Source organism: Pelodiscus sinensis, chromosome 18 (assembly GCF_049634645.1).
Source record: "Pelodiscus sinensis isolate JC-2024 chromosome 18, ASM4963464v1, whole genome shotgun sequence".
Classification (NCBI taxonomy): Eukaryota; Metazoa; Chordata; order Testudines; family Trionychidae; genus Pelodiscus; species Pelodiscus sinensis.
Genome location: NC_134728.1, coordinates 13,268,985 through 13,285,288, shown reverse-complemented (window position 1 = coordinate 13,285,288; position 16,304 = coordinate 13,268,985). Strand labels below are relative to the sequence as shown.

The window sequence follows — 16,304 nt, the reverse complement described above, 5'->3', positions numbered from 1 at the left end:
GAATAGGGGAGACTTGGGACTAGAAGGTCTATTGGTGTCATCCTAAAAAAAGAGAAACTAAGCTGCTGGAAGCCAAGGTGAGAGCTTTTGCTTACGGACAACCTATAGTGGTCAGGAATAGAACTCATAGCAGCACAACATTTAGGCATCCAAAAGTTACAGGGCAGGCCCCTACTGATTTGTGTCATCCACAGAACATCACACACACAGATTAAACCCATTTCCGATCAAGTATAAGCAAGAGGAAGTATATAGTTAGCGTGTCTCAAATGGTCTTTCGGGAATGGATTAAAAGAACAAAAATTAGTGTGTTTTGCCAGGATTCCTCCAATGTAGTTTTGAACCCAGCTCCATTTCTATGGAATGCAACATTCTGTGAAAATATGAACAAAAGAAGCTCCTAGAACTCAGATTTTCTAATAGCTTCCAAAATATTTACATTGGTCCAACCCGTAGTGACTAGATTTTAACAGTGAAATACCAGAGCATATACCAGGTCCAAAAGCAACAGTTATTTAAGGGCGGATGCGAAGAGTTGAGGGTAACAGAAAAGAGAAAAGATGATCAGATCAGGCAGAGGTACATAAGAGGTATTGGCAAGTTGGTCACAAAAGAAGAGAAATGAGCACACAAACCATTCTCTTTATTTTCTATTGTATATGTATCAGCCTTGTAACTTGCCACCCTGCTGCCAATTCCCATGCTCCAGTTTCACTTTCCTTCTTGTTCTATTCCTTGTCACTAATCTTTCTCCTCTCCTATTAGTTCTTGTATTTCTTATTTTGACTCCTATGCCCACCACTCACTTTTCAATCTTTTCAGTCTTTCTGGACTCCGTGCATAGGTACTAACTTCCCCTCTAAGGCTGTGTCCAGACTCAGGGGTTTTTTCGAAAAAAGTAGCCTTTTTTCGAAAAAACTTCACCTGCGTCTAGACTGCAGCCGCGTTCTTTCGAAATTAAATCGAAAGAATGCGGCTTTTCTTTCGACGGTGGTAAACCTAATTCCACGAGGAAGAACGCCTTCTTTCGAAAGTGCTCTTTCAAAAGAAGGCGTTCTTGAAAGCAAACAGGCTTTTTAGAAAGAGAGCATCCAGACTCACTGGGTGCTTTCTTTTGAAAAAGCGGCTTGCTTTTTCGAAATTCCGCGTGCAGTCTAGACGCTCTCTTTCGAAAGAGGCTCTTTCGAAAGTATCTTTCGAAAGAGCCTCTTTCGAAAGAGGCTTGCAGTCTAGACATAGCCTAACAGGGGTGCTGGATCCTCACTCTGTCCTTGGCTTCCACCTACCCTAACCCCCATTCACCCCTTGTCACTAGTCTATGTCACCAACCTGCCTCTTCCAAGCACGGCTTATCCCCACTCTTCCCCCACTCCTCCAGAGCTTCCTGAAAACTGAATCAGCTGTTTGCAGTGCTCTGGAAGTGTTGGGAGGGCAAGGAAGGAGTTGTCCATTGGTTGCCCTCCAGGCTCAGGAGGCGGGAAGGAGGTAGCTTAGCTGCCGAGGGTGCTCAGCACCCACTCATTTTTCCTCTTGAGTGCTCCAGCCTCAGCTCCATTTAAAAATGTTTATGGCCTGTTGCTACTAAGTAATCAGACTGGGGGTGGAAACCCTGGGGTGGTTTTGGTCAGATCCTGCCCCCCGTGATGGTTGGGCCCTACCTAGCTCTCACCCCACTCTGGTTTGCCATGCCCTGCAGACTGGATCCTGTTGGTGAGGTTCGAGTTGTGCCCTGACTCATAGGATTGCAGTGCTACTCACTCACATTTGGCCTTGGACTTCTATCATCACAATGTCTGTGCCAAATCTGAGTGGTGCAGAGACGGCAGAAGTTGCCTGAAGCAGGAAGATGAGCCCAGACAACACTTGGGGACAGAAGACACAGGAACCACCACCACGGAACTCTTTGAAACATTCTAGTCCAGCAGAGGGCAACAAAAATGATTAGGGGTCTGGAGCACATGGCTTACGTGGAGAGGCTGAGGGATCTGGGCTTGTTTAGTTTACAGAATAGAAGGGGGAGGGGGGGGAGATTTGATAGCAGCCTTTTACTACCTGAAGGGAAGTTCCAAAGAGGATGGAGAGAGGCTGTTCTCAGTAGTGACAGATGGCAGAACAAGGAGCAATAGTCTCAAGTTGCAGCGGGGAAGGTCTAAGTTGGATATTAGGAAAAACTATTTCACTAGGAGGGTGGTAAAGTACTGGAATGGGTTACCTAAGGAGGTGGTAGAATCTCCATCCTTAGAGATTTTGAAGGCAAGATTTGACAAAGCCCTGGCTGGGATGATTTATTTAAGGTTGCTCCTGCTTTGGGCAGAGGGTTGGACTCGATCTCCAGAGGTCTCTTCCAACCCTGTGATGCTATGATTCTAGCAACCCAATTTTAGGTCCCAACCCATGGGTTGAGAAACTCTGCTCTAGGCAAGATAGGGTTGCTGCAATAAGGGGCTTTGAAGGGTGTGGGGAGTCCTCCCTACATGAGGCATCAGAAACTATACCTCCACATATCACTACTATTGTAGGCTTTTACCTTGAACGTCTGGATCATTCATGTGATCCTGCAAGCTTTCCAGCACTTTTTTAATTTCACTACTGGCAACGCAGTTACTACACAGAGCCTTCGACACAGAGCAGCCTTCTTCATGCTTCTCAGTCTTGGACTGAAGCAGTTCCAAATCCTGGCTTATATCAGGGAGTGGAGGACGCCAGTACAGGAAATTGTTAAAGACATCCTCAGCAGACTGGAACCTCGAGTTCACTTTCTGGCAATCACTCACATGGCAGTCTTTAATGCCTTCTATCACACAAGCAGTGGTATTGTCACTCTGGGACAATCTAGTCAGATCCCCTTCAGGACTAGCACAACTGTTTAAATTTTCTTTCAGTAGGTCTGTTCTTGGGATTTCAACACAAATCAAGGGGTTGGCTTCTGCTGACGTCCCTTTAGTTGATGATTCCAATTTAATTTCTATTGGTTGTTCTGAACTGAGAACAGAGACGTGTCATTAGGAGAAGAAAAGGTAAAGACCCTAGAACAGCACTTTTCAGTTACAAGACTCTAAATAAGGCAGCAACAGTAATTATAATAGATGTAGCTATTCTACTTGAGGACAAATCCTGCTTTAGAACTACTTGTTTCATCTCTAGTTTCAATACATTTCTCCCTTTCTGTCTCCCCTTCCCCTCCAAGAAATTACTGATGAAACATTAAAGTAGCAGCTAGATTTAATCATGTGGCAATACATCAGACCTATGCATAATCCACATTTTATACCATTATTGAAATTACACCTACATTATCAAAGGTCTTTTTTTAAGTCACACATATTAAACATAAGATCATATAAACTAAAATGAAAGACAACTGAAAGACTGTGAGGAAAAAAAACATTTTGTCAATTTCCTTCCCCTTTTTGCACCTCAACCCTAGCTTTACCTGGAGGCTACAATGTTCAGACTGGCAACTGTGATGTTTGCATTGTTGCCTGCTTGGCAGGAATTGAAAATCACATCTTGTGCTGATGGTCGGATACTGAGGGTTCCATCCTCCCGTATATAAAGGCCAGCACTAGAAGGGTTTGCAAAGGTAGAAATAAAAGGGCCTAGAGACTGAAAAGCAGCTTGACGAACCTGTAAGTAGTACAAAAATAAAGATGTAACCTATTTTGTAGCCATGCTGCCTTTTGGTAAATTGTTACTAATGAAATATGGCTCAAATTTGGCTCTTACTATATTAAGAATTAATGTACAAGATTTTATTTGCTATTATCTTAGTTTTTCAGAGTATGCTAGTAAGCCAGTCCTGGCTTCATTTAATACATTCTATTACTAGAACTTCTGAGGAAAAAGCCAGGCAGCAGAGTAAGGGGATATAAAAAGTAAATATAACTCGTCTAATTAATCTATTTAATCTTTCACTGCATGATTCAAGTCACAACATAATTATTTCCTAGATAAGGCTGAAAGCTCCATGCATCTAGTATTATGACAATGAAAATGCTTCTTAACTTTTACACTGTATTTAATGTAAATCGCCAATATGACATTAAAAATAAAATAAATAAATAAATAAATAAAAGCCTCCAAGTCTGACAGGACAAAATTTAGCAGGCCCAGAATGACACCCACTTTCTAAGCATGATGTTTTACATTTCTGAAGTGAACATGAAAACCAAAAAAGAGCAGAACACCACATCACCATGATCCTAACCTACCCAGCTAAATTTTACAGGGTATGCATGTGTGGGTGAAGGAAGCATAAACATATTGCATCCATGCTGCTTTCAGTATCCTCCACTTGAGGGACCACGACTGAAAGTTAACATTTATGCTCCTATACAGGAGACCTACCTTTACTATCAAGCACTGGTTAGGCCACCTAAAAGTCTTTGTAATTGAAAAGGCAGCTTGCATGAATTAATTTCTTTTAGGTCAAAGGTTGCCTACTTACCCATCTGCAGGGGTCACTGATAAGGTTGATAAAGAGAGGAGACAACTTGCTTCTGCGAACTTCTGGGGAAGTGGTGTAAGACACAGCCATAAAGCATTCAGCACAAGCTTTTCGCATTCCCCAAACACTGTCAGAGCAGAGTTCAAAAAACTTTGGAATCTGCCAAAAATGAATGGAGCTATAGATAATCAAGATAATTCAAACTGCAATATAAAATACCACTTTCTGTTGGTTTATTTACAGTACTTGGAAAAAATAGTTGGTAACCGTTTACAGTTGATGAATAATGGGTGAGAAAGGATGTGAAAATAGTGGCTGAATAGAAAAATTATTCTAGTTATATTAATTATTGAAGAATTCAAATTTCCCTCCCCCATTCATCTCAGTTCTGTTTTACTATAATTTAAATTAAGAGAAAGAAAATAGGGAAAAATTAGTTACAGGCTTTCTTTCTGCAAGTATATCTCGGGGGTAAGGAGAGCTTATAAAGCATGGGAAATGAATTCTTTCTAGTCTGGGGAAGTGATCAGAAGAATCAGATCACTTTAAAATACTCTTCTGCTTTCAACTGTGCTTAAAAAAAAAAAAAGTATGTTGGTGATGAAGAGTAAACCTTACTATTCAGTACCAGACCAGTTCGTCAATTGGGAACACTGCCTCAGGAAAAGTCAAGTCTAGTATTGGGTTTAGCTTCAGAACACTCCTCCCACCACCTAGCAAAGGGAAAATAGCTAGCTACTTGCATAAGAAAATAATGTTCTTTAATTAGATTTTTGCAAACACCTCTCTGTTTCTGTTAAAATGCAATTTTATACATATCTTTACAGCAACCACACTCAAATCAAAACTGATTTTTCCTGGCCTTTTTCCAAAAGCAACAGATAGAATATTACTGGAACAAACTGTCAGGACTCTCACATGCAAAAAGTAGAGCTAGCTCCTGCAATGGCACCTAAAAACTACTCATTGTTAACTAAAGAGAAGTGACTACTTTAAGTTTAACTTACGTTTTGTGTGCATATTTATACCCCAGGATGAGAAAGAAAAGAAACATTTACTAGGGGGCTGTACCCTGCTCACTACTCTCACCAGCCCCCCTCTTTCTGGCCTCGAATGAAGTCATTCTGTCACCTAGCAGGAACTTTTTAATATATATATATATATAAAGAGAAGAGAGAAAATACATAATATACAGGTTGAAACTTTTTTAACCGGGATTCCCTGGACTGGCAACATCCATGCTCTGGCATGGATGTTGCAGGACCAGAGAGTTCTGGTGGAGGGACCCCCTGTGGGGCTGGCAAGACAGTGGGGCTGCCCTGCGCGTGGCAGAGGGGCTACCCAGTGCAGTTGGGAGACCCGGGGTGGGGCTGCCCAGTGGGGCTGGGAGCCCTGGCGTGCAATAAGTGGGACTGTTCACAGAGCCCCGGGGCGTCGCACACAGCAGCTCAGGAAGCCCCGGGTGCACGGGGCTGCCCAGGCAGCCTCAGCAAATGCGTCTACCTGAAGCCCCACCACACCATGCGCACAGCTGCCTGGAGAGATAGCCCAGCATTGGCAGAGATGGCTGCCCAGAGGGTTGGCAGAGTAATAGGGTCAGCAGGAGGTGGGGAGCCAGCTGGGAGGCCAATGGTTGGGCAGGGGGCAGTGGCAGGGGTCCAAAATTGACCTCCCCTGGGGTCCAGCAAAATCCCTCATCCAGGACCAACCAGATCCTGAGGGGGTCCGTCCAAAGAGGTCCAATATGTACTATAATGTAAAACCACAAAAACTGCCAGGTCACTCATTTACAGGTATAAAACGTGAAACGTTTAACTTGATTTTTTTTACCATTCTGAGATTTCAAGTTGACTGTGTCCAGATAATTTAATAAATTCACTGAAAAGAACCTACCCTCACAGCATACGCATAGTCTTAAAAACAATCAAAAAGTCTCTTTTAAAAAAAACAAACTTTTGCCACAGTGGAGACTAAATCAGTGGATCAGGTTTAAATTCAAGGAAGAGTTATCCAAATATTTGCACTTTTGTCTCAAAGAAAATGAAATGGCATTATCTGTAATTTCCTTGTTAAAATATTTCAGTTGTAAAAGAAATAAAAGCTCAAGCAAAATACACAAAAAGATTTGTATCTCTAAGTTTTACATACCAAAAATCTCTCTGTGGCTTCTTGTCCAACTGCATTACAAATATCACCAAAGCTAGCTGCACAAACCTAAAAAAAGCCATAACAATGTTATGAATGAACTCCTGATCCCACTGAAATGAGTATGAGCTTTGCTACTGATTGGTGTCAAGAATTTTACCCCTTATTGTTCATTCATGAGCATTAAGCACTGGATTTAGCAGTTTGCTTGTCCTTTACTATACAAATCCTACTGAAAAATTTAAATCCCGTAAATACTAAGGCCTCAGTCCTGAACCAGAGATTCATTAGGGCAGACCCCTGTGGTACACAAAAAACACCATAGAAATAAATGCCACTGTACGCTGGGCCTCTACATCAGTCAGGAGTCTCACAAACTTCAATGGACTCTGAATGGACAGCAGAGATTCACCATCTGAATCTTTTAAAGATGTGAGCAGAGGCTGCCAAAAATGGAGCAGAAGAAAAATGTGTGCAAGTCAGTACGTAAGTGTATTATCAAAACTATCTTCACAATAACCCAGACTGGCTTAATTTCAAGCATGTGCTTACATGTTTTGCTGAATTATGGACTATTCTGGGGGTAAGCTAGGGTCACAGATACCTCACTTTTGTGAGCATCATATTTTAAAAACTCCACACACACAATTAAAAACAAACAAGGAAATTCCTTTATGTTGAAAAAGGAAAATTAGAGGCACTGCTAAAGTCTGAAATCATATCATCATCAATACTATGCTTAAAGATAATTTGATGTAAATGTTAAAATACTGTAGAATGTACTTGAAGCGTTTCAGTTTTGAAATAAGTCATGACAACCTTACGGACTTGGAACAGCTTCCCATCACCACATAGCTCACAAAAACGGGGAAGTAGCATATGTTCAACAGTAGTTTTGCTCAGCATAGAAGCCATTTTACAAATTATCTATAACACAGAAGGGGTGGGGGAGACATTCACATAACAGTCACTGAGCACGTTTAGTTCAAGTTTTTTTCTATGAAAAGAATAGTTTTGAAAGCATGAATTAAAATATATACCTTAAAATATAAATATTATATTATTTAAATGTATATCCTATTTTTAACTTTCCTCTCTGTTATTTGAATATTTTCATTAACTTGTTTAGGAAGCCCACTTACAAGGAGTTATTAAACTGCAAAATTAATTTGACATTCTTATGTGCTTGCGACCAAGTATAACATTTCTGCATTAGAGAACTGAGATTTTATTTTGTTAATTGAACAGGATGACTTACAGAAAATCAACAATTTATACTTAGTTTGAGAACTCTTGAATTAAACCATGTCATAATGTTAATTACACTTAAATATTTGTGATAGCAATGTTGAGGGCCTGTACAAGGACTCATTTTCCATTGTGAAGGTACTGTTCAAAACCGCAATACTGAAAACACTGTAGCACAAGCTCCACTTTAAGAATACAAGTAGTCTCTGTAGCTTCAATAGGCCTGCTCAAGTGTTTAAAGGTAAGCATGTACACAGCTCTTTGCAGGATCTGCACCTAAACTGAAAACAACATACAACTAAAGGTGCTAACAGATCTGTGAGTAGTGATAGAAATGTAGCCGTGTTAGTCTGGGGTAGCTGAAACAAAATACAGGACTATGTAGCACTTTAAAGACTAACAAGATAGTTTATTAGATGATGAGCTTTCGTGGGCCAGACCCACTTCCTCAGATCAAATAGTGGAAGAAAATAGTCACAACCATATATACCAAAGGATACAATTAAAAAAAGTGAACACATATGAAAAATAAGGCAGACATATGAAAAATAATTTCAGAACAGAAGGGGGATGCAGGGGGGGGGGAGGTAAATGTCTGTGAGATAATGGTATTAGAGGTGATAATTGGGGAAGCTATCTTTGTAATGGGTAAGATAGCCAGAGTCTTTGTTGAGCCCCCCTCCCCCGCGTAGAGTGTCAAATTTTAGCATGAATGACAGTTCAGAGGATTCCCTTTCAAGTGCAGATTTAAAAGGCTGTGAGTGGTATCCTTCCTGTCTTAGCATCTATCTATTTACTTTGATCTACTTAGGTTTAGGTACTCATTCTCCAGATTCTTGATGATGCTCTGTCTCACACACACCCTTCCTTTTTTCTTTTTCTCCCCCCTCTCCTATTTATTTCGAGTTTTCATATCCCCTACTCATAATTCCAGTCATCTGAAGAAGTGGGCTGTGCCCCCGGAAGCTCATGATACCATCAACATGTTTGGTTAGTCTTTAAAGTGCTACCAGACTATTTGTTGTTTTTTTAAGTTTATCCTGTACAGACTAACTCGGCTACCCCCTGAAGCTTTTAAAGAATTGTCAGTGCTTCAAAAATACATATGGTATTCAGATGTCATGCTGAAGGTCTCCCAGATCAATAACCAACTCCCAAACAAGGAAGACGAATTTAGCTGGTAAAACTATTTTACAGGTCAAATGTCAGAGGTCATTGATGAAGACAAATCTGGATTTTTTGTAAATTAATATAATCTGTTTTTTCCATCAAGACGCTTGACACCAAAGACTTTAATCATCCAAGCTCTTTATTAAAGTTAACCATAACCAGAGTAGAAATATGAACACTTTAGAAAGAAATCACTGGGGAAAATGATGACATTTGCAGTAACTTAAGGGTTACTGCCAAGTATTTTTATTTTATTGCTTTCAGTTTCTAGCATACTTTTAACACCTTGAAAATATAAACTCTGATTCTGATATTTTTCCAAATATGGAGAATATTGATTTTTCCCTTGGAACTTAATTGTAATTAACATAGCTTTTGTTGCTTATTTCCTTGTGTGTGCATCAACACTATCTGATGTCAGCATTACCCTGGGATTGTGAATTAACTGATGATGCAGTCAGAGGACACAAGTTGATACCAGGATTCTTAATACAGCATTATATACCAAGAACTTTAAATACAGAAAAAAATATCCCTTTCTTATAGAATCACTACTAGTTTCCTTAGACAGTTAAGCCAACTTACATTATAACTTTTATATAAATAATTTTGAAGTTGTGCCATTTGACAGTGTTTTTTATGGTATTTTCATAAAACAGTGAGGGGAGGAAAGGTACAATTTATATTTTAGAGTGTGCCTGTCTGATTATCCATCTGCATGTCCGTTTGTTCAAGAACGCCTCCTAAATGGTAAGAGCTAGTGCCACCAAATTCAGTATATGGCTTCTTAGGGGCGTGGCTAATGGGGCACCACCAAAAATTATACAAATCTGCTATCCCTGCCGGCCCCGGGAGGAGGAGTGCGTTGGCTGCTGGTTTTTTTCCTCAATCAAAAAAATTTCTGGGGCCCTGCACCTTCCTGGCGCCTCCCCCTTCCCTTACTGCCCCTGCCCCCTTTTTCCCTGATGCCCACCCCCTCACCACTCTCTGCTCCGTTCCCCTCCTGCTCCTCTGTGCCCTCACACATGACTTGCTCTATCCCCACCTTTCTCATGCCCACCCCTTCTTTCAAGCTTGCTCCCAGCACCTTCCCCTCCCCCCTCTAGCCTCCAATGCCCTTCTCCTCTCCTCTCCTCCCAGCATCACCCTGTCCCCCCTCCCACTGACACCTCCCCTCCTGCCCTTTTCCTCATTGTCTGCACTTGGCCCCCTGGCATTTATCTCTCCTCCACCCTGTCTCTTGTTGCCTTCCTGTTTCTTTCCCCTCCCCCTCTGCACAAGCCCCTTCCTCTCCCACCCCTCCTCCCTCTCCCTCCGCACAAGCCCCTTCCTCTCCCAATGCCTCCCCCTAGTTTTCCCACTCCCCTACCTTCTGCCTTCCACTTTGCGGGGCTGGAGTCTGCGCTCGGGCCCCGGACTTCAAACCCAGAGCTAGGCCACGCAGCGCCATGCGGCAACGAGAAGTTTTAAAGTACCGGGTCATGACGTGACGTCACACCCGGGCATCTTCCCCGCCCACCTGCAAACACGCGCATGGCGGCAGCACGCACCAGCGAGGGGGAGACACACTGAGAGCTGCGCACGGCAGGGACGGTCCGGGGCCGAGGGGGACGCTCTGGGGGCAGGGTGGGAGGACGCGCTGGGGGGCCGGCAGGTGGGGGCCGGGGACCACTCCAGGCAGAGCCGGGGGAGAGACCCAGCTCCACATATTGCTGGAGCAGTGCCCCCGGCTCTGGATATTAACTCACCGCCCATGGCGCCTGGCACACTTCTGGGTTTAGGGCGCGGGGCCCCTTTAGGCGCGGGGCCCCATTCGGGGGAATCGGGGGAATCAGCCTAAGGAAGGCCCTGACCGGAAGCCCTGGGAAAAAGACTTCTTTCCATAACATGCAAAGGGAGGAGCTGCTATTCCAAGGGATGCTATGTGATATGAGAGTGGCCACTGGGGGCAGGGAGCCTGCAGGAGAGCTATCCTAGACAGTGGCCACTGAGGGCAGCGGTACCACCAAAGGAGTGACCAGCAGGGCTGGGGTTCTGCCAGCTTGCCTGCCAGTATACAGAGTAAGTAGCCCCCCACACCAAACCCTTTCCTCCCTTTGTGTCCTTAGGCTGCAGTGTTGAAGAGGGAGGGGACTCCTGATGGGCTGGGGGGAGCCTAGAGGGAGAGAGAGAACAGGCCCCTAGCAGGCTGGGGAGGAGGGGAAGAGAACAAGACCCAGCTAGGGAGGGACCCTCTGCCCTGAGCCTCTCCTCATCTCCAGCCCTCACTCTCGCACACATACCCTCAGCCTGCAACCGTCTGCTAGTTGCTGTATATATAGTCGAAACACAAAGTCAGCTTTAATCTAACCAGCTTAGACACCAACTGCAGTGAAGCTGCAAGAGCACAGGCTGTACAAGCCCAGACTAGACCCTGAGTACGTAGTCAGACAGTTAGCCCATGCTGACTGTGCGTCCACAGCTTTATTACTATTGGTACCTGAGCTAGCTAAATTAAAGCTAGCTCTGTTACACCTACATGTGCTGCAATAACACCTCTAACTGCAGTGTAAACACATCATTAGGCTAGAAGCAAGAGTGTAATTTCCCTGCTCACTTACATATACTTGCACTAGCTCTCATCAAGCTCTGAATATAAATAGCAGTGACACCAAAGTAGCACAAGTAATGCCTGTTGTGGCACAGCTTAGCTGTGCTGCCTATTGTACCACTGGTTTCCGGTAGATTTATATTCTGCATAGCTAAATCATACCTCTACTACTGTTACCCATGCTACCACGGCTACACCGCTATGAGCTAACATGAATATTAGTATGCAAACCAGAGGGTCACTCCCCCAGTTCATAGTAGCCTGACAGGGTAGATGTAGCCTGACAGGGTCTCAAGTGGAAAAGCTTGTCAAAACCTTAATGATGCCTATTCTTGAAAATTACTTAGGAAAATAAGATTTGGAAGGTCTGACTAACTGCATGACTGAAAACTATACAAGATGATGGCATTTACAAGCAGTGTTCCCACTAATCTTTTCTATCCATGTGTAGAATAATGTTATGTGCACTAAAGTATGTGTGAATGTATACCACCAGCAAAAAAAAAAATCTAGCTATGGGCCTGCTGCTAATCAGCAGGGTGGCATATGACTCTTTTCTGAGTAGCCACACAAGCACACAGTTACAGGGATCACCTTGTACAAGCACATACACACACAAAGATTTTTCCAACAAGAGTTATTATAAATAACAGTCTCAAAAGCAGGGGAGTCCAAAGGATTCCTCAAACAGTTCGTTGATGCAGGATTCAGAATTTTCTTCTGTCTGACCACAAATACAGGGCTCAGAAAATTTACTAGTTGAAAGTTATTTGAATTGGTTTACAAAATGCTTCTATCTTTGGCAGACTAAAAAAACCTTACTGTGACATTGTTGTCATTGCCATCTTGCTTTCTTCACCACTTCAGCTTTAGATGGTAATCTCTTATGAGCTAGATGAGGTTCTTTGTAAGAGATCCAAATTAGCTTTTAAGAACCCAAACCCGCTTCGATTCAAGCTAATGCCACAACTCACATTAACGACAATGATGCAAGTTTAAGGGACCCAATTCTACAAGTTACTAATAACCCCATAAGTTCAAACCAGAATGGCTAACCACATTTGAAGCTGACATTCCCATTTTATAGAGGATTTTAACATTAGTTTCTAGCTTCTCAAAATAATGGCCAATAAAACAGAGATGCAAGATGGAAATAATAATTTTAAGGATATTTTCCGTTATATAAGGCTTCAATTCTATCCCAGAAGGTTGACAAAAGAGGACTTTGATCTATTCATATTCCTTGATCTAAAAATGTTTTATCGGCATTGGCCAAAGCTGGAAGATAGCAAATTCCATAATTCACAATAGCATAATTCTCATTCACAAGTTTTCACATACTGAGACACTGGAAAGGGAACGGGAGATCAGCCAGTCCTTTACAGAACAATTTCTTGTAACTGGACAACTGAGAAATAGGTAACTGACACTACAGTCAGAACTAAAACAAACCTTCCTGTTAACTAGTTTACTTAATTAGCAAGTTAAAAGTTTGAATATAAAGTCCATCTCTCACAGCCTTCCACTGATCAATTTATACACCTTCTTTTTTTAAATGTCCAAAGGGGGAGGGGGAATACAATTTTAAAATAAAAATCTTCTGCTGCTACTTACATTCACTGCTTCCACTTTGTACTCATCATCACTGTCTGGAGCAGAGAGGTCCAACAGAATTGGGCACACCTTATTTTCTATATCATTTTGAGCAATGAGATCTTGTTCTATCAGTATCAGCAGTGCTTCCTGACTTGCTTTTCTAACCTAGTAATACACAAAACAAAAGAATAAAAACAATACACCATAAATGCACTATTTTATGAGAATCATAAAAGTGAAGTTAATACCTGTTCTTACTGAACAGAGTGCAAAAAGTCAAGTGAACTGTTATAAGTTAATCAGTTGTAATAAACCTAAGATATTCTTAGTTATAAACATAAAAACTAGAAAGTCTCAGAGGGGTAACCATGTTAGTTTGTAACTAAAATACTTTAAAAAGAACAATGGTCCTGTAGCACCTTAGGGTGAGTCTACACAGCAGGGCTTAACTCGAAATAAGCTACGCAAATTGAGCTACGTCAAATTTGGGAGAATCTACACAGCACTTACTTCAAAATAGAGCACTCTTCCTCCAACTTCCCTTACTCCTCATACAATGACGATTATAGGAGTAAGAGAAGTAAGAAGTCCTCCATTTTGACAGTATTTTGACATTTCAAAATAATCACATGCGGTGTAGACACAGACTCAGTTATTTTGAAATAGCGCTAGTAATTTTGAAATAATGTTGCTGTGTAGACGTACCCTTAGAGATTAACCAAAAAATATTTAGATGGTATCATAAGCTTTCATGGGCACAATCCACTTTGTCATCTGAAGACCGAGTTTTTATAAAACAGCAATGAGGATTTTAAGCAGGCTTTCAACCCAACTTTGGGTACTAGCCTAATGGTTGGAGCAATGGACTGGGACTCAGGAGACTTGGATTCTATTCCTGACTTTGTCATTGCTGGGTGACCCTAGGAAAATCATTTCTAGTCTCTAAGCCTCTGTTAACCCACCTGTAAAATGGGAATAATGATTCAGGTGTCCTTTGTAAAGTGTTTTTTAGATCTACATTCAAAGTCTTATATAAGACCTAAGTATTGTTATTACTAACATATTAATGTATGCCTACTGTGAAAGGTCCACAATTGAATTACCTATACAACTTTTCAGTCTGAGATTTCCTACCTGGTTATTAGGGTCTGTAAGGTATCTCACTACAATGGGCATAAGGTAGTCAGAAAATGCTGTTGGGAAGTTTGGTCGACTTTCTTGCAGAAAAATGGCAATGGGAGGTATCTGTTCCATCAGTTCCGTCCGTACAGTAGGCTCTGGGCAGCACAGAGAAAGTCAAAATGGCTTCAGTAAGTTTAAAGTTAGAACCAGATTCTATTTATTGAATGTACTTCCACTTGTGAAACTATGAAAAACAAATACAAAATAATCTGTTTTTAAAAATGTCACCATGTAAAATATCTGTGTAAAGTTGAGCTGAGAAATCAGACAGTCTCAATTATAACCTCCCATCAGCCCAATAGTCGTATTTTTAAACAAATGGATAGCGATCTTCCTTGACAATCTGGACCTTTTTGTGCATAATAACTAATTTCATTACAGCTTTTGTGTACTAATACTTCATTTTCTATGAGCCAAAGCATGCAGGAGTAGCTAGTAGTGAGAAAGAAAAGGGTTACATATATTTTTCACACAGTTTTCCTTTCTTTTGATAAGGTTCATTGGATTTTTTTTTTCATCTTTTGAAAAGCATCCTGTGCATCAGGGGTGGGCATAAACCAGACCATGGCCCAGATCCAGTCTGCCAGGGTTAATCCCTGGTGGCCCCCTGCTTTACTGCTCACCATTGCCGTACATTCTCAGGTATAATTTAATAATAAAAATAATGATCACTTATCATCTGCAAAGTACCATACACACATTAAAAGTCACAACACAACTGGAATGTAGAAAAGCACTTAGATGTTTTCTACATTTTATCACCAGTGTTCCAGACAGAATACATCCCAATATTTGGGAACCTGTGCTTTACTTTCTGACTATAGATATGTGAAGGGGCAACATTTTTAGTCTCCTTACAGAGAGATAGAGGAAGTAATCAATTACTAATTAATAGTTTAACTTCACCTCACTGTTAATCATATAGTTACCAATAAGATAAAAGAAATTATCTTCATTTTAGTTAACACTTTCTAATTATTAAAAGACACACCTAAAAGAAATAAACAGAAAAATATCACAGAAACAAAACTTTAAACCATTAACTAGTACAATTGTCAACTCAGCACAGTTACAAAAAAAAAAAATCACATACAAAAGTGATCATATTCCATATACATAAATTACATGCAACCAAAAAACAATCCCAAAACAAAATGGTAACAGAGTTAAAGTAGCAAATTTAAACCCTACAAAAATGCAGATACAAAATTCTTCAGTCCATGTTAACTTGCGCACAATAATATATACAGTACAAGCAAAGTGTGGGTGGGCACCTATATTTTTACCCTAACTACTGTAATCCTGAGTGCCTACAGTTAGGCTCATATATTTAGTGGCCTTGGTTTTTAGAGGTGCTAAAAACCTGCTCTTTCTGCCAAATTTTAAGTACTCATTGCTAACTTAAATGATGGAATATAGATTTATGGGCAGGATTCTCCAAGGAACCTAAGAAAGTGAAGCACCCAACTCCCACTGGGTTGTAATGGGATCTGGGTATATAAACTCTTTTAGTACTTTAGAAAATACTACACTTGGTGACTAAGTAGGCAACAGATTGGAAATTTTTGGTGTAAAAGTGTCTAAGTTTCTACTGTTTCTAAGTCAGGAGCAGACTTTAAGACACAGCACATAGAACAGTATGCAAAAAAACACAAAAGCTAGCATTCCAATCTCTATGGCAGTTAATCATTTCCAGAGAAGAATTGCCCAGTGGCTAAGACACTGGATTATGACTTGGGAAATCTTGGTCGAGTCCAAGCTGTGCCCAAGGCTTCCTCTGTGACCTTGGCCAAGTCATTTAGCTTCTCTAGGTATCAGTTCCCAAGTTGCAATATGGTGATAATCCACACTTCTTTACCTTATGCGATAAATACATTAAAGACTGTGAAACATTCAGGGCTCATCTAGACTACACTAAAGGGTCGA

General features: G+C 41.2%; 1 protein-coding gene across 3 annotated transcripts in view; it reads right to left on the bottom strand.

Annotated features, from left to right (window-relative positions):
• Window positions 1-16,304, bottom strand: part of LOC102461321 (serine/threonine-protein phosphatase 4 regulatory subunit 1) — a 46,051-nt gene that overhangs the window by 17,744 nt on the left and 12,003 nt on the right. For all 3 annotated transcript variants that reach the window (XM_075901137.1, XM_006125334.4, XM_006125335.4), the window contains 7 exons: window positions 14,331-14,473; window positions 13,215-13,361; window positions 7,412-7,519; window positions 6,596-6,661; window positions 4,448-4,606; window positions 3,434-3,627; window positions 2,528-2,982 (listed from right to left, as the gene is read on the bottom strand). In XM_075901137.1, coding sequence (XP_075757252.1) covers window positions 2,528-2,982; window positions 3,434-3,627; window positions 4,448-4,606; window positions 6,596-6,661; window positions 7,412-7,519; window positions 13,215-13,361; window positions 14,331-14,473 — 1,272 coding nt within the window. The remainder of the gene's footprint in view (window positions 1-2,527; window positions 2,983-3,433; window positions 3,628-4,447; window positions 4,607-6,595; window positions 6,662-7,411; window positions 7,520-13,214; window positions 13,362-14,330; window positions 14,474-16,304) is intronic.